General features: G+C 41.0%; 1 protein-coding gene across 1 annotated transcript; it reads right to left on the bottom strand.

Annotated features, from left to right (window-relative positions):
* Positions 1-255: 255 nt before the first annotated feature.
* LOC103326851 (putative SWI/SNF-related matrix-associated actin-dependent regulator of chromatin subfamily A member 3-like 1) lies at positions 256-6,272 on the bottom strand. Its single transcript, XM_008229102.2, has 3 exons — positions 4,616-6,272; positions 2,329-2,608; positions 256-1,294 (listed from the first exon to the last, which is right to left on the bottom strand). The coding sequence occupies exons 1-3, from the start codon at positions 6,104-6,106 to the stop codon at positions 486-488; spliced, it is 2,580 nt and encodes an 859-aa protein (XP_008227324.2). The 5' UTR covers positions 6,107-6,272; the 3' UTR covers positions 256-485.
* Positions 6,273-19,406: the final 13,134 nt, after the last annotated feature.

Below are 19,406 nucleotides of genomic sequence, written 5' to 3'. Positions count from 1 at the left end.
TGTTTTCAATTTTTTTTTTTTTTTAAAGTTCCCTTTTCATTAATTTTATAAAAACGCTCTGCTCAATCGCTTATTGCATGATTTTGTACTGCTGTTTCTATTTTCTGCAGTGTTAATATCAAGATTGTCATGAAATTGACTATGCTTTAGAAAATTTCATATTGATCCAAAACTCAGAGAGAAGTGGAATTGTAAATTGCATGTAGTGTAGCAGTAGCAAGACCAAGAACACCAATAACCACAACACCCGCCAAGTTAGGCTTCAAAATGTTTTCGATATACCGATGAGAACCGGAAAATTAAAACTTTGCATACATTTTGTAAGGGGAGCAAAAAGATGTACCTGTATGTATGTGCATATTAAAAGGGCACGAGCTTCTCAGGAGAGCACAGTGGTCATCTACACACCATATACGGAACAAAAATATGTACAACTGACAGGATATGTGCAATCGCAAGATGTAGCATGCTACCTGTACACCAACTCACAAGGGAATGAGAACCTGAAGATCATCAAAATTTATGTCCCTTCGACCCTTTGCGGTGGTCCTCCTTCCCAAAGATTCATTTTCAAGTTTCTTCTTTTTCTCCTGCAACTTTAAAATCCTCTCTTCAATGCTGTTTCGAGCAATCAACCTGACAATCTTCACATCCTCCTTCTGCCCAATACGGTGAACACGATCCATTGCCTGTTCCTCAACTGCAGGGTTCCACCATGGGTCCAACAAATACACTCTACTTGCAGCTGTGAGGTTTATACCCATTCCTGAAGCCCTAAGACTTGCAAGCAAAATTGTGGGCACATCTTGTCCCGTGACCCTAAAGCCTCTGATTACTCGAGCCCTTCTATCTGCACCCATAGAGCTATCTAAGCGCAAAGTCTTAAACCCAACTGCTTTTAGGTGCTCTTCAAGATATATCAGCATCTTTGGAAATTGGGAAAACACTACTGATTTCATCAGTGGGTTTTGATCCCTTGATGCAATGAGAAGATTCAACAGAAAAGATCCTTTTGAAGACACAGTTGTTTTAGAGGATACCATGTTGCCACTTTCAGAAGGTGTTTGAGGGGCTGAGTACAGTTCAGACTCTGATACAGGACCCCGACAAAGGGGGCAGCTGCGACTTTTTGTGCGCACAAAGCTTTTCAGAATACAAGCTTTGCAAAAAATGTGAGCACAACAAGTGATCACAACATCAATTGGTGGATCAATGCAAATCGGACAGTCCAAATCTTCACCATCTTGCAGCAACTCAAGCATTTTTTTCAGCAGCTCTGGGTTCTTGGTTACATCTGCTTAGAATAGACTTCATAAGTACAGAATAAACATACCATACAAAGGAGGGTTTGCAATTAAGTATAAAATCTGTGGAATAACATCAACTGAAAACATATATGAGCCCTATCTGTCACATTAAAATTGAGAAGCAGCAGCACACAGTACTAGTAAATGTAATAATGAATTGAATATCATTCCCAGACAGCAGAGTAGGGCAGAAACTAGTTTAAGTAATGGAGATGGAAGTGAAACTCAGTAACAAACAACTATGATGCAATGATTAATACAATCCAAAGAGCTTCTATTGCATACTACTGATTCCATGGATGTATCAAGAATGAATAACAAAATCATTGACAGGGAAACAGTTGGAGAGTATTGCAGGCGGGAATACTGAATTCATTTAAAATGCAAATATATTAAACAGTTAATACAGTATACGAAATAACATAATTCTTCTAACCTTGTTTTATGAAGCACACACACATTCTAGAATATTTTAGATGTTTGATCAAATATCAGTACTCCTTTATATGTTGATGTGTAGACCCTGAGAAGCATAACTCTAGGCAGCATGCTTTTACTAATCTTAGTACTCCCACCAACCTAAATTGTTGTTCCCGTTCACAAAAGAAAACAATTAAGGGTCATCATTTGTTAACTTGCGATTGTTTTTCAGAATTCTGTAATCTTTTCTTTAACTCAAATGAAGTAGAGAGCATAGTAAGAATGTACAAACAATTTTCCACATGGAATACATTATACACAGCTACCAATTTGGGCACAGCGATTATATAAGTACTGAACAATAAGTGAATTGAAAAATGCAATTAAAAAGAACAATATGTGAATCCAAGAATCCAAGCATAATGGTACAACGACTTCTTCAAGAATTATCTTTACTCATGAAAAAAAAAAAGTTTACAATTGAGAGAACTGTAAGCTAAAATAGTTGAAGAGTTTCATGGCACCCAGATAAGTACGCATGTGAAGTGAAGTTGCATAACAAAACAAAAATGATGCACCAATATGACAGCCTTGGCAATACCTTCAATATGAAGTGATTTGAGACCAGAAGGGCACAAGGCCGAATCAGTACAGATCTGGCGAAGTTGTAAGATTATGCTAAGAACAGTAGAATATTTGCGCATTACACTATCAGCACTAGTGTAATTCCGCACAACACTCTTTGCTTCTTCTTCCATCTCATCATACAGTTTACGTTCTTCAGCAGAGAGTTCCACGTAACAAATGTCTACAGTTTTAGATGGCAATCCAATCCGTAACTTGTCCTTTGTTCTTCGCAAAGAGATGGTTGCCATTAAAACCTGAGATATCAGTATACACATTAGGCACAACTTGTTCTTTGCAAGAAAGAAAGAAAAAAAAAACCATGATAAATATTATTCAGTCTCCTTCAATTTTAGGATAACCATTTGATAAAGGCTTAATTTTTGTTTTTCCCCGAAATTCTGAATCAAATCAAATGTGGCCCTGAACTTGGTCTTTTTTTCTCACTTCACCCACGACTGTCGAGTTTGTCCACCAATCTGTTAAGGGCTAGTTTGGTATAGCTGTGCTTTAAAAAAAACTGCTTCTGCTGTCCTGTGAGAATAAACAGCTGTGAAATGAAGCAGTGAAGTGTTTGGTAATCTATATTTGTAAAAGTGCAGTGAGTATAAAAAGCAGTGTCATAGGGTTTGGTAAACTTTTTTCTAGAAGTGCTGACTGGGTATAATGACCATAAAGGGTATGATATTGAAATTGATTTTTATGTTGTTTTACAATACATTTACAATTTGTTTATAATCTTAATAGTAATATACACTTTATATCAAATAAAAAACATGAGAAGGAAAAAAGGCCCCTTTTCTTTTTTCTCTCCTTTTTTTCTTTCTCTCGACCCTTCTTCTCCATTCTTCTCTCTCATGAGGCATGAGTAAGGTGCACTTATTTCCTAACATGTAATCCACGTGGACCAAAAAAAATAACGAATTATTGCTTTTAATATTTTGGACATTCTAAAAACTTAAAAAACTTACAGACACGAATACACAGCCCAGCCAACCTCCTTCCGCAAAACAGTGCCCCCACCCCCACCCCCCGGCAACCCAACCCTGCCCACGTCGACCTCACGCACCCTCATTCCCATCCTCTCTGAACTCTGAACCAAACCAACAGTTCAATCTAAGTCTGAACCCACTTTCAAACCCACAAACAGGAACCAGTCAACACCACTCTCCTTCGGATATCATCAGTTAGAGAAGCCAATTCAAATAAAGGATAATTCGAATTCATGTACTACATGTGGTTCAAGTTCTGAAATAGGCAATTTCCTATAATATGGGAAGTCTTAGCACTTATGGAGCATCTAAGATGTTTACATGATCCAGTCACTGTTAAGGCCTTTGATAGCAAGTCATGGATCAACCATGTCTTTAATCATCTCTTTCCTATCAGATTAATACTTATTTCAGAGAATAACAATTTGTTGTCCTCCAGATGCTAACCACAAAAGTGATGGAGGGAGGAGAATGGGCAGTCTAGGGAAGTTTGATTTCATGAGTTATTGAGATACTATAGTTCAGGTGCCCAATAAAACAAGTAACGCCGGTTGACGTCAATCCTATAGGTCTTCTTACATGAAAAGAAGAAAAGAAAATAGCAGGAGGCACACTTTAAATACACTTCCATCTCAGTTCTTTATAATGAGTGGATAAGTCAACATAAATAACGTAAGAATCCTTCTGGTGGCAAAAAGGCTAAATCAATCTAGGGCTGTCTGGTGTTGGGTATTGTCTGGGCCATATGGTGGGAAAGAAATCAAAGGATTTTTGAAGACGTCAAGGGGGCGGATGTGGAGGAGGTGTGGCAAAAGGCAAAGTATTGGGCAGTGCTATAGGCTTCAGTTTCTCCTATTTTGCTTGATTGGAAGGCTGCAGTGTCTTGATTAGGATTGTTTTTCTCATTATTGGAGATCTATGCACTTGTTTTACTGTTTCTTCCTGTTATTGGTGGATTACTTGTCCATTCTTGTATGGTTTTTTTGAAATAAAACTTCTCACTTAAAAAAAAAATTATAATAATAACATAAGAATCATTCTGAAACTTTTAAAGAAACTATTCTATTCTTTTCCAATTTTGTACGACAACAAGCAATTGCAATATAATAGAGAAAGAACAATCATAACCATGCAAATCAGCAAACCATAAAAGGAGAAAAATATGGAAACTTTGGTTTGCATCTGCTGCAAACTTTGGTTGCGTGCATAAAAATATGGTTATAGTACATAAATAAAATAAAACAAATAGAAAGAAAAACAACATGGTATTACCTGCAGCCGTGAGAGCCCCTGTGGGTTGCCATCAGCAAGTGGGCGCTGCACCAAGCTTTGCCAGCAGCTCTTAATTGAAAAAGGCTCAAACCGCAAGAAAGCCATAAAAGAAAACAAATCAAAAGAGCCATTCTGGATTGGTGTTCCCGTAACAGCCCACCTTCTCTTAGCCTTCAACTTAGTGACAGCTTCACTTTGTTGAGCATTCTCATTCTTAATCATCTGTGCCTCATCCAAAATCACCCGCCACCACTCAATCTGGTCTACAGGGGATGTTCTGGAAGGATATTCACTAGACAAAACACCGTATGTAGTCAACACTATATCATACTTCTTAAGCTCCTCAGCATCTTTAGTCCGTAGGCCATAATACTTGCACCAATTCAACCTAGTGTGTTCTTCAAACTGTGTTTGCCAAGTTGAAAGTACAGAAGAAGGGCACACAATTAATGTCGTCCGACTGATCTCATGCGAAGACTTATCATTTGCACTCACACATTTGCCTTCCACAATGGTATTCTCAGTTTTATGTTGTTTTCGCAAGCCCATGCTTTTTTCACTTGGTCTACCTCTCTTGCCCTTCTTACCAACAGAAGAAGACAACCCCTTATCCTCACCCATTTCGTTATCATCTAGCATGCTTACATCAACAATGCCACTACCATATTTATCAAACGCAATCAAAGAAAGCAAAGTTAAGGTCTTACCCAATCCCATCTCGTCCGCGAAAATCCCACCTCTTAGAGGCTCCGGTCGCTTATGGGTGCTGAAATGGGTCAATGCATTCACAAAAGACCCACCTTTCTCTTCCCAAAAAGGAGGCAGCTCATCAGACCTCTCTCTATGAATCAACCATCCCAACCCTTCTTTTTGGTGCACAAAAAGCTCCGTTTTGATCACTTCTGCTGGGGGTTCCAAAGCTTTCAAAACACCATTCTTGTTCGCATTCTCATCCAGCAACTTGAAAATCTCATCCACGCTCTTGCCTGCCCTCTCCGCCTTCTTCTCCTTGACCACCAAATGTAGCCCAGATTGCGAAATTGCCGACTTCACAGAGGTAAAATCTTCAAATCTTGCAAAGATGTTAACTTGGCAAGTAATCTTGGGCCCATTGCCCTCAGCTCGCGTATTGAGAACAATGCCCTCCACCGCAATCAAACTCGAGTCAATCAACGGCGCTAGTGCGGCCGCCACGCGGCGTTCAATGTGACCCACTTGAACGGTGGTGGTATTGAAGACTTTGATGGCGTTGGAATCTTGAAAATTAAGGGGTTCGCGGACAAGAACCACCATTTCTTGGCCACTGATGGTGCCTAAATACCATTGAATTCCAACTATGTCGGCGTTGACGAAGCCAAGCAAGCGGGTATCGGAGGAAGAAGAGAGAGACTGATAGTCTTCCGAGGAGGGACGAAATTCATCTGGCTCTGTTGGAGGGCCTTGCCAGTTATCGAGGTTCATATAGAGCTTCACGGGATCTTCGTCTTCCATTGCAGAGAGACAAAGAGAGAGTTCGATTTCAAGAAGTAGGAAAGAATGGCGGTAGCTTTACACTTTAGAGAGAGACTGTTAGTTAGCGTTTATGGAAAGGCGTTTGAATGAAATGGAAAGGCGGGTTTAGAGAGAGAGAGTGACGCCCTTCGAGTCTGCTATGTCCTATTTGGTGGTGTATTCGGTTAGGATTTTACATAGGTGTATTCAATTTAGATCTTAAAAGATTTTAAAAAGGTTTAGAAGTTTAATGGTGCGTTTGGACGAGGGAAATAAACTTGGAATTTTGACAAAACTCAGAATTTCTAAATTGACATGAACCAATTCCGGTGTTTGGATAAAAAAACATAGAAATTTGGAAATTTTGTGTGGAAAAAAAACATGGAATTTTGAGATCATAAATTCCAAGTTTAAATTTGTTGAAGGAGATCGAGCTTAGAATGGAATGTTGATTCTCAAATTGGAGGTGAGCAGACTCCGCCTTAATTTCTAACCTTCTATTTTTTTTGTGCTCAAACCCAACAATAAACAACTGCAATATTTACATCAACAAATCCCAACACAAGATGCTTTTAACATACTACAATCCAACACAAAATGTAATAGCCTAACATGCAAATTTGTTTACAACAAGGAGTAGAAAGAATTTATGGATTTGTTCGAGCTCGTGACTTGCTCAAACGCCTTCAAAAGCAATGCAAAACAGAAAGATGTGAGTGGACAGAAATAAAGTTTCACTTTAAATCAACATAGTAACCCCACCAAGTAAAAATAATGCTCTAGCATGCAGTTTCACAATTCAAAACCAAAAACTCAAACACAAAGTCCCAAAGTCCAAAACAACTCCACAACTCAAATCCACCACTCATTTCCCAAATATATGCAACTCTCCACAACCCGTAAATACCCATATATAAAAATATATATATATATAGCTAGGACTCTAATATAAAATATACTCCTCTCCATACTAATGTACCGGGAGACAATCCAACCGGGATTGTTAGCAGGATTTAACACTAACCCGATGAGTAGTCCAACCGGGGGACGGAACTCCATAACTCACACGCCGCATTGCCAACGACACGTGTAGCTCACAAATCTCATATCAAGTCCTACGCTCACCCCACCGCATGTGTGATGATACTCAAGCAATATGCCGCCAACGACACGATGGAAAGTGTCTCACACACCGGCACCGCCAACGCCATGTGTGAGACCCAGAATCTCATGGCCTTCCCACCCCACCGGCATTGCCAACGACGTGTGTGGAAGCCTAGTAACTAGGGAATGGTACTCACCTACCATACTCATACATCTCACAACCATCCATCAAACTCCTATCTTTCCACAATCTCACCACAACAACCTCTCATACTCTATACATAAACAATATAGATAGCCATCCCAAAATCCATATCAACATTATCATCGCTCAAATATATATATCTATACTCAAAATATATAGCCAAGATATATAAACATATTCAAATCATCAACCAAAGGCTTATTAAATCAAAGTCACCATCATTTAAAATATATGCACAAAACTTTCGTAATTAAAAACCATACATATGCTTAAAACAAAGTCCACTCACAAGTAATCCCAAGAGGGTCCCGGTGATCAATGTATACCTATTCCAAGATACAAATCCTTGATTAACATCACGTACTTCCAAAACGGAAATTCACGAAAGGAAATACTTAAATCCCCAAGTTCCCGGTGCGCTCACGTCCAAAGGAACATCCTAAGGTCCGTTAGATTGAATTTGCTTCCCAATCGCACGGTGATCGCGATTTCCTAAACTTCACATTATTGAATCGGAACATCCGGGGCTCCACACGATCCGCGAATTCCTACAGGTTTCTAAGAGTACCTAGATTAACATACTTTAATTTGGAAACGATCCAACGGTCAGAACTTATAGAACCCTGACAACGCACAATATGCTCCGATAGTCAAACGATATCCAAATTGAGATCCGCGAAATCCTATGCACTCGTGACAACCTAAGGATCTCAATAGGACAAAAACAACTTCACCCACCTTGCCCACGCGCGCCACACGTGTAGAGATTTCACGGAAAATCTCCAAACCAACGTTCACCCTTCCAATCCTAGATACTACTCGAAGAATGGAGCAACTTTTTCAACTACGGCAACGTCCAATTCGGACGGCAAGTGGCCGGAATTTCAAATTGAAATCCGCCAAAACCTAGGTTTCCAATTCGGTTCCAACTGCAAATTCGATCTAAACCTAACCCAAAATCAGCTAGAGCACAAATGGAGAAGAAACCTCACCGGTTCACCGATTGACGACGACGGCACAACGTGAAAATTCCGACTTGAACCGCCGATAACACGGCCGGATTTCAATCGTGGGTTGTAATCGTGGCTTCGAGGGGAGTCGAATGGAACAGCTTCACGGGATCTTCGGCAGAGAACCGAAGAGAGAGAAAGAGAGGTCGGGAGAGAGAAACGGGAGAGAGAAAGGAGTGCGGGGAGAGAGAGAGAGTGAGGGTAAATGTGAAAAATCAGATTTTTACCCCAAACTTACTTCAAATAATTACGCTCCAACAAGTTTTGATCGCCAAAGCTCGTTAAATCTTCCGATTCGACCACCTACGCAACACCACTCATGGTCCCAAAATCTTCCCGGATAAGAAAGTGACCAAAATCACCCTTAACCCAGGAGTAATTTAATATTTTCCCTTAAGTAAATTAAATTCGAAAATAAACGGAGTCGGGTGTTACAAGCGGGTAAAGCTCAGGCACAACCGGATGTCACCGTGTTTGCCGTGAAGAATTCTAGCCGTGAATCCGAAGGAGAAAAGGGTGAGATGAAGTGCACCAAGTGTAACAAAACAAATCACACTGCCAAGAATTGCCGTGCACACCTAAAATGCACATTTTGCGGATGGAAGGGCCATTGTCACTACGGATGATCTTAATTTTGGAATCAAATTGAGTGGCAATCATATTGATGAAATTAACTAGAAGAGTCCTAGCATCAGACTTGTGTTTCATAAGATAAATCCATGTGCATCTAGTGTAATCATCAACAATGGTAAGAAAATATTTGGCACCTGAAATCGAAGCAACTTTATAACCACCCCATATGTCAATATGAATTAAATCAAAACTAGAATGAGTAGTAATTGAACTTGAAGGAAAAGGAGGTTTTGTTTGTTTAGCCAAAGGGCAAATTGCACACTTGTCGGTATCACAAGAGGTATGTTTCAAATTTGAAAAAGAGAATAATGGAAGAACTCTGGTAGATGGATGGCCAAGACGTTGGTGCCAAAGGGATGGATTGGAGTTTTGTGCCTGATTGCATGTTCCTTTCTTGCCTCGATCGAGATAGTAGAGGCCCTCTCGTTCAATTCCCGTCCCAATCATCATCCCCGAACGTAGGTCCTGTATGATACAAAATTGGTTCAGAAAAATGGTTATGCAAGATGAATTGACTAACTTGCTAATTTAAATCAAATTCAATTTGAAATATGGGACACACAAAACGTTCTTAAGAACCAAATTGGGGGACAAGGATACTGTGCCAATGTGGGTCACTTGTGCCACGGACCCATTCGGCAATTCTACTGTGTGATTAGTGACCGGCCTCGAGTTAGAGAACAGGTTGGAATCATAAATCATATGGTCCGTGCATCCACTATCTAAAATCCAAGTGCTCTGTTTGCCATTAGAGTTGAGTGAAAAGGCTTTACCTGAAAGTTCATGGGTTGTGGAATTACCAACATGATTAGCAGAGGACCTGTTGTGCAACTCACTCAATATTTGTTTGCACTCTTCAGCAATAAATGGGAATTTCATCTCCTTCCTCTTTGTCATACACGTTGCTGCTTGGTTCCCTTTGGAAATCATCTCACCAAACTCGGCCTCAGCCGTTGCCTTCTTCTTGCGGCAATACTCGGTTGTGTGGCCCTTCCATCCGCAAAATGTGCATTTTAGGTGTGCACGGCAATTCTTGGCAGTGTGATTTGTTTTGTTGCACTTGGTGCACTTCAACTCACCCTTTTCTCCTTCGGATTCACGGCTAGAACTCTTCACGGCAAACACGGTCGCATCCCTCACGTGTCGTCGCTCCTTCTCCACCGACACCCGATCTGCCTTCTCCTTCCACCGATCTGCCTTCTCCTTCACCATCTCCGTCACCCACACCTGCCACCCTCGCTCCGCGCTGCAGCAGTGCTTCCACCCGGCCGCCTGCCTATTTGCAAAACTTCCACCTCGAGACTAGCCTCCCTTCAAGGACCGCCCCAATGTCATCCACGAACTTGGTCATCCGTTCAGGTATGGCTCACCCCCTCTCTTAGTTCTTGTCTTATGCTCAACTTTCTCACTCTCACAAAACATATCTTGCCCAACTTACTCTTCTTAAAGAACCTACGAGTTTCTCTCAGGCAGTCCAAATTCCACAATGGCGTGCCGCCATGAAATCTGAGATTGATGCACTACAGGCTAATGGGACTTGGAGCTTGGTGCCGTTACCACCTCATAAATGACCGATCGGCTGTAAATGGGTGTATAAGGTGAAATGAAAGGCTAATGGCACGGTCGAACGCTACAAAGCCTGCTTAGTGGCAAAGGGTTACAGTCAAGTTGAAGGCATTGATTACCGGGAAACTTTGCCCTTGCCAAATTGGTGACTGTCCATGTTCTCCTTAGTGTGGCATCCCTCCGTGGCTGGCCTTTCCACCAATTGGATGTGAACAATGCGTTTTTGAATGGCGACCTTAATGAGGAGGTGTTCATGTCCTTGCTCCTGATTTCGAACAAAAGGGGGAGAATCGGGTATGTCAATTGCACAAGTCGTTGTACGGTTTAAAACAGGCATCTAGGCAATGGTTTATCAAGGTGTCTACTGCCCTCAAAGCCGAGGGATTCCAACGGTCACGATCCAACTATTCTCTGTTCGTCCAAAGTCGTCAAGGCAACTTCCTAGTATTGCTTGTATATGTTGATGACGTCATACTAGCAGGGAAAAATTTGGAGGATATAGAGAACACGAAATTATTCTTGGCCAAGCAATTCAAGCTTAAGGATTTGGGGCAGTTGAAGTATTTCCTCGGCATCGAAGTTGCCAGATCACGGCATGGAATCAGTTTGTCGCAACGTAAGTATGCCTTGAAAATTTTGGATGATGCTAGATTTTTAGGGTCAAACCTTCTCGGTTCCCTGTGGAACAGAATTTATCGCTCACACAGTTCAATGGAAAGTTATCAAATGATGCTTTGACATACAGAAGAATGGTTGGGAGGTTGATATATTTGACCATAACTAGACCGGACCTGACTTATGCCATACATGTACTGAGCCAATTCATGGATAAGCCACAACAACCGCATTTGGAAGCAGCCCATAAAGTGCTTAAGTACATTAAGCAAACACCGGGTCAAGGTATCCTACTACCATCTACAGGGTCACTCCAATTGCGGGCATTCTGTGATGCCAATTGGGCACGTTGTAAAGACACAAGGAGATTAATCGCAGGATATTGTATTTTACTTGGGCAAGCACCGGTCTCTTAGAAGACTAAGAAACAAACAACGGTATCGCGTTCAAGTGCGGAGGCCGAGTATCATTCCATGGCTACCACTTGCTGCGAAGTCACATGGTTGAAGAACATTTTGAGGATTTGGGAGTTGATCACACGCAGCTAGTAACCCTGTTTTGTGACTATCAGGCGGCTATACACATAGCATCGAATCCGGTGTTTCATGAGAGAACCAAACACATAGAGATAGATTGTCATCTGGTTCGAGAGAAAATTCAAAAAGGGATGATTCGGACAGCTCATATTCGAACTGCAAATCAGCCGGCCGATTTGTTCACTAAGCCATTAAGCTCGGCACAATTTGAAGTGCTACTTAGCTTTGGGTGTCATAAACATACACTCCAACTTGAGGGGGAGTGTTGAAGGAGATCGAGCTTACAATGGAATGTTGATTATGTCAATATTGTAAATAACTTCTTTCCTTATTTGTGAATGATTTAGCTTGATCGTAGGAACCATATTAGGATGCTTTTGTAACTATAAGTTCGTGGCTCTATCTCTTGAATAATACTACAAATCAATTACATATCATTTTCTTACAAAATTCTATCTAAAAGTCGTCATTTCTAAAGTCCCAAGAGAGATTGAGTTTTAAAAAAAGACAACTTTACAATTACAGGTTAAATTCCTTTGTTTCAAATCAGTCACCCAAACAAAGAACTTTACAAATTCTAGAACATTAATTTCCGTCATTTTAAATTCCGTCATTTATAAAATCCTTTGTACTTTTAAATTTTCTCATCCAAATGCACTATAAGTGTATTCAATCATGATTTTATAAGAGTCTATTTAATTCAGACTTTTTAAACTCTATTCAAATTTGGATGTATTCAATCACGACTTTAAAAGACATTATAAAAATTTTGGTGTATACAAAAACTCATTGATTTTAAAGGAAATACAAAAATTAACAGATTTCATTTGATAATAGACTAATTTTAGGCTATGACAAATTTTTGTTTTCCCCCATATATTTTGATAAATATATTATTTTTATACTCAAGATATGATTTCACCACTTCTACTACCACCATCTTATCATGACTATCACCATTGCCGTCACCACCACCACCAATCACCATCACCTCCACTACCAGCCCCACCATAACCGCCACTATCACCATTACCACTAGCAGCTCATCACTATCACTACCACCACCACCACCTCCACCATCACATTCACTATAAACTCCATTAAAATCAATAATAACATTCTAACAAACTCAGTGAAAATCTATACACAAATTCAATCAAAATCTATGTGGAGTGTGGGAGAAAATATTTTCGTCTCCAATCACAACATGCAATGTGAAAAAGAAGAATATCTATTAGATTAATTTATTGAGCTAATTTATTTGGCCAATTAATTAATACCAAAAATTGAGATGATATCTTAATTATGTGATATTATCGTTATTTAATAAGATAATACCACTAATTTAGATGTTATCCTAATAAGGAGATATTATCATCATCAAATTAGGAGATTTGAATATCAATCAAATCTCTAATGGACTCAATCTCTGCAATTTGGGGGAAAGAATAAACTCCTTCCTAATAAGAGTTTTATTCTTTACGAAACCCTAGCCTTCGAAACTCCTATAAATAGATGGCTTCATTCATCATTCAAGTTACTTCAAAAACCCTAGAAAAATACCCAAGCTCTCTCCCTAGCCGACCTCTCCACTGTTCTCTCTTTATATTTTCTTCACACGGCTCCGACCACCTGGTTCTCACCGTAGAGAAATCTCCATACCTTTTTTAGCTATTGTTTCACCTAGATTCAAACTCAGTCAATCCAAACCTCTTCTACGTGCTAAAGGCTGCATAAAAGCTTAGGCTTTAATAGATCTTGTTGTAGAGTTTACTCCAACAACTGAAGAAGAGAAGTTGGTCACGAAAAACAAGGAAAATTCAAGAGCACACAACACTTTTCTCGCTTATCCATACCTACCTAACAACATGTGGCAGTTGCACTTAGACAGAACGTTAAATCACAAGGGAGCGGGGGCAGGTGTTCTCATAATCACCCTAGAAGAAACTTTTTTGGAATAAGCCATCACATTGGGCTTTCCAGCTTCAAACAATGAAGAACTATCAATCAAAAGATTGACCATCTACTCAGATTCCCAGTTGATCATGAATCAAGCTTCAGGCGAGTACATGGTAAAACATCCAAGAATGATCTAGTACCTCGACAAAGTCCAAGGACTTTCAAAAGAATTCCCCACTTTTACCATCCAACAAGTTCCCTAGGCAGAGAACACTCATGCGAATACATTGGCAAACCTAGGATCAGCATTGGATACCCAGTTCAAACACTCCATCTCGACCAAGCATCGAAGAAGTAGAGCCAATCGACACAATGCAGATTGATGAAGACCTCAGTTGGCAAGACCCCATCATCAACTACTTGGTGAATGAAAATTTGCTAACAAACAAGTTTAAAGCTAGGAAGGTCCCGTAGAAGGCCGCGAATACTACATGCAAGACAACAAGCTCCGGCCTTCATCTCCGACCTCATCTCACCTGCAAAATACCCTCAAACAGTTGAGATCCTCTGCAAAATTCAAGATGGCGACCACTCTCCCAGAAGGCTCTACACATAGGCTATTTCTAGCCTACCATGTGCCACGACTCCACCGAATATATGAAAAGATGTGATCATTGCCAACAGTACAAACCAGTTCCTAACCTGTATGTCGAAGTCTACCATCCGCAAAATAGTCCATGGCCATTCATGTAATGGGCCATTGATCTATTGGGTCACCTACCACCAGTACCCTCCAAGAAGGACATGATGATCATCGCCACTAATTACTTTACTACATGGATTGAGGCCAAAGCTCTATCATCTACTAAAGAAGTTAATGTGGAACGATTTGTTTGGAGAAACATTATCTATTGGTTTGGCTGCCCTCAATTGCTGGTTACCAACAATGGCTCACAATTCATTGGCAAACAGATTACTGCCTTCTTTGCGAAATATAAGATCAAGCAACACATGTCCACCCCTAGGTATCTGCAAGGCAATGGCCAGGCTGAGGCATCTAACAAAATTATATTAGACTTGCCTAAAGAAAAGATTAAAAGGCGCCGAATGAAAATGGATAGATGAGCTCCCTAGAGTACAATGGGCTTATTGACCCCTCATTTTCCCTCGCCTATGGGATAGAAGCAATCATTCCTCCTCACATCACTGTCCCTTCCATAAGCACTGAGTTTGGCAGTGTCAATCAAAACTCTGAACAAATGAAGCTAAACCTTGACCTACTCGAAGGATAATGCGAGAGAGCCACTGTCCAAGTCGCCTCCTACCAGCAGCAGTTGAAGTCTTACTACGACAAAAAGGCTAAGGTCAAACAATTTCAACTGGGCAACCTTGTCCTAAAAAATACTTTCATCATTGCACAAAGGCAAGGATCAAAGAAGATGAAACCCAATTGGGAAGGCCCTTATGTGATCCGCCAGTCCTGCGGCAGAAGAAGCTATACACTTGACACCATAGAAGGGAAGGAGGTTCCATGACAATGGAATGCTTGCTACCTCCAAAGATATTATCCATGACACTTCCTCCTGCCTGCTTAGTTCCAAGCAAATGACTGAGCCGTGCACATTTCTGAAGAAGAGAAGCAATCATGCGGGAAATTTCAGGTTCTTTATTCAGTTATTTCCATTTCGAATAAAGCGATGTTATCTTATGAACATCAATGCAAGTTCAGTTTCTCATTCTAGAATGTGCCCAAAAAAAAAGATAGTTGCCCATAAGGAGAGTCCTAAGGGAAACGCAAGGCAACAACCAAAAGTATCCTTCAGAAGACGCAGTTAGCAAGAAGCGTCATTCAGGAGACGTAGGATGCGCTAGGAATTTCCTAAGAGAGATCCAGGTTCCTATCCATTTCCTGAGGGAGGTAGGATGGTCACACAGCATCCTTCGGGGCTTGCAACCCACAAGAAGCATCCTTCGGAGACGCATGGCGCGTCTAGAATTTCGTAAGGGAGATCCAAGGAATTTTCTAAGGGAGATCCAGGTTCCTATATGTTTCCCAAGGGAGTCATGATAGTTATACAATTGCCCATAAATAGCGTCCTTCGGGAGATGCAAGGCGACGATCAAAGCATCATTTGAGAGACGCAGAACTCACCCAGAGTCCCTTAAGGGGACCTGGTTCCTGTCAGTTAGTATGACAGCCAAAGCATCCTAAAGAAGGAGCAAAAGAGCACCCTTCAAGCAAGCGGTGGGTAAACATTCAACATCCTAAAGGAGATGCACAACCAAGACACTAGCCGGTTTCTCAAGCAGTTCACAAGGGAAATTGCAGTTGAAAAAATAACTTAAATTTTCATAACAAAATGACCAACCGTCCAAGTTCAACAAAAAAAAAAAGGTCAAACAAGACCAATTATTCTAAATAAGAAAGCAGACAAAAAAAGTTGAAAAGAAATAAATGAGTCTTTATTTACTTCGAGATGCCAGCAGGAGACCCTTGATCTACAGCCTCTTGGCATCCACATGATCAGCCACGCTTTGCTCCACCGCTCGCCCGAGACATCTTCCACCATCTCATCACCGCTCCTCTGCTCCATCTTTTCGACTATTGCCTCTTCGGCCGCCTGCTCTTAAGCTCCTTCCATGTTCGCAGTATTAACCTACTCACTTTGAACAGGGAGCAAGTAAGAGAAGAGCGTCTCAATGTCGTTATCTCCAATGGCATAGAAGGGAGCAGACCTATTTGTGCAGTCCAAGTAGCCCAACTTGTACGCATCCGTGATATCTTCAAACTTGGATTTTTCAGTAGACTTGTGATAAACGCTAAATCTAGCCAGAAGCTTGTCATAACTGAGGAAGATGTCAGCATTCTTGTGCTCAAGACGAAAGTAGGCATCTTTTCGACTAACCAAATTAGCAGTAGAAGAGCTAAGTTCACCATTCTTCTCTGGAAGGGAACTCTTTAGCTCATATATCATCGCCCTCAATTCAGACGTCTTCTTCTCATAACGAATCTGCGCGAGAGCTTCCTAGTAAAGTCAGCATTCTTCTTCTCCAACTCGCTGAGCTTAGCAGAAGATGGGGTAACAATAGACAAGTTCCAGATAGTCTCAGTAGCAAAAACTACTCCTTTTTGAAGCAAATGAAATGTTGCTTCACTTTGTTTTTCCAAGGAAAGACTTAAGAAGGTATCAAGATCGTCGGCCTGATGGATATGATCAACTAGCTTAATGCAAGTGGACGGGCTTAACAGAAAGTCCATCTTGAGCAGATCATACATGCCTACATCCCCTACAAGATTGGACTTGTCCACCTTGGGACCAGTCGTTGGCATTCCAGAAGAACCTTTCGATAGGGCAGATGACTCTCTTGCCTTCTTAGTTGCATCCAACCTCACCTCCAAAAGAGTCAATGATGCTAAATCAACTCCACGCATGACTGCTCGTGACTCAACAGCTGGATCATGATGGTTGGATGGATGAGCATACCTCCCAATTCGATCTTTATCCTTTGATGGTGCAGATGACTTGAACTTCGAACAGAATATCAGCATCTTTTTGCCTTTCAGCAGATCACGATCTCCAAATTTGTTAGCATGAGGCTGAGTGGAACATTCCGAATATTGCGCATACAACTAATCTTCTTGTTATCTGCACCAAGAAGCACCTTTATTTCTTGAGGACTTGACATCAGCCTTCTTTTTTTAGGGTTTAGTAGAACACTCCTCCTGTCCAGAGGCAGATCATTAGGATCTAGACCATTCGCTTCCATCTCTTGACATCATGAGCAGGGGGCAACTGCCTACCTCCTCCCGATACTCGCTCAATAGCTAGAGCACTGGCGAAACCTCCCGGGGATGTTCATCAGTCAGCCGACCTTAAGACATGTCTAGCTAGTTCCAACCTCTTGCAAATGTCATTCACTGCAAGCAGAAGACAGAAGTTAGTTAGTCAGACTTCAAGAAATTCAAATAATAAGGAAACAGATCCAAACAACAATATGATGTACCGTTGCAGTAGGTGATGGGAACAAGTGGACCGTCACCAACATCGCATTCCCACCGTCAGCTGACTTCCAACACATCATCATGCCATACATGATCTCGTAGTGCCTTACTTCGTAGAAGTAGAAGAACACTCTCACTGTCAACTCCAGCTTAAAGAAATGGCTCATATTCTCAAAGCACATGATCGCTCGATGGACATTTGGAGTGCACTGACTCAGAGCACACTACATGGCATAGAACATCTCCTTAAAAAGCTTTGATAGCTAGAAAGTGAAGCCCAAGGAAAAATAAAAGGGACGGAAGGTGATGATCCTAGCATTTGGATCATTTGCATCCACACAAGGCACATCGTGAGTCAAAGGCTTCATTAGCTTGACATGCACGTCATCATGAATGGCAGAAGCATAAGGGCCCTGCCACTTCTTGAATTGAGCTAGGAGCCTCTCCACGATACAAAGGCACTTGAGAACTTGGTGACTAGCTACCTTCTTCAGAAGACATGATCAATGAACAGCTACAAGATGAGAAGAAAATTCTACAAGTTAGAATACCAAAAAAAAAAAAAAAAGTTAGCAGCAAAAATAAATAAATAAAAAAGGCCCAAGCCATGAACTTGCAGCTAAGTGCAAGCCCACACCCACCGAAGCAACCCCAAGCTGCATGGAGCAGCAAGCACAATGCCATGCTCGTGCACTACACAAGGCCCAGCTAGTCAAGCCTAACGCCAATCTAGTGCAACCTTGGCTGCAGCGCACAAGGCCCATCTCGTCTGCTGATCCAACCCGGGCCATCTTGCAAAGACAAAAAAAAGAAAAGACGAAGGAAAAAAATGTGAAACCCCGACCCAATTTTGATCAAATATTTAATCTATTTAATTTATTGAATTGTGAAATTACAATTTTGCAGGGCACAAATGATCAAATTGCCCTTCTAACTAGAAACCAATTTATCTATCAGCTAGACTTCTACCGAAAATTTGGCAAAGTCTCCCTTGTAATTTTCTTGTTTCTCAAAAGTTTCCACCTGTCAACAAACATTTATATATCCTAATCGTTCAGCATGCACTAAATTATATTCAAGCAATCAAGGATCATATCATTCTGGCCTCAAGCCTCAACAAATCAAATAAGCCATTCTGCTAATAAAATTCATCTCAACTTTCAAAAGATCAATAGTACATTTAGCAATCTCAAACACTCCAACTCGTGGCTGCACCTTGTAACATTAGCCTGCCTACGTACCTTTAGTGAAGGATCGAGCCACACGTAGTTCTTCCTAATACTCATATCAGTCATATACTGAATATAAATATGTCATACATTGAGCTCCCTCTATTTTAGTTTAAGAACATCTTATAATTGAAATTCTCTCCACCTAGGCGTATCCCCATTCTTGATCCATCAATTCCATTAATACCGTCAACCCCATCCCCGCAGGCCTCGAAGACACCAAGTCTACTCGAGCCGCAATCCTTGCAGTCTTGGAGATACCACTTCTATCCGAGCTGCAATCCTCGCAGGTCTTGGAGATACCACTTCTATTTGAACCGCAATCCTCGTAGGCCTCAGGGGACCGTTGGCCAGCTTAAGCCTCATTCCTCGCTGCGCATGGTTTAGGGGTTCCCAAAACACTTGGGGCATTATTTATAAATGACACTGTTTCAAAGCAACTAGGGGCTACTATGGTGATGGGTTTGAAAAACTATAAGCCAAACTTATATCAATACTTT

Source organism: Prunus mume, linkage group LG8, assembly GCF_029339155.1.
Source record: "Prunus mume cultivar Tortuosa linkage group LG8, ASM2933915v1, whole genome shotgun sequence".
Classification (NCBI taxonomy): Eukaryota; Viridiplantae; Streptophyta; class Magnoliopsida; order Rosales; family Rosaceae; genus Prunus; species Prunus mume.
This window is presented reverse-complemented; position numbering and strand designations above follow the sequence as displayed.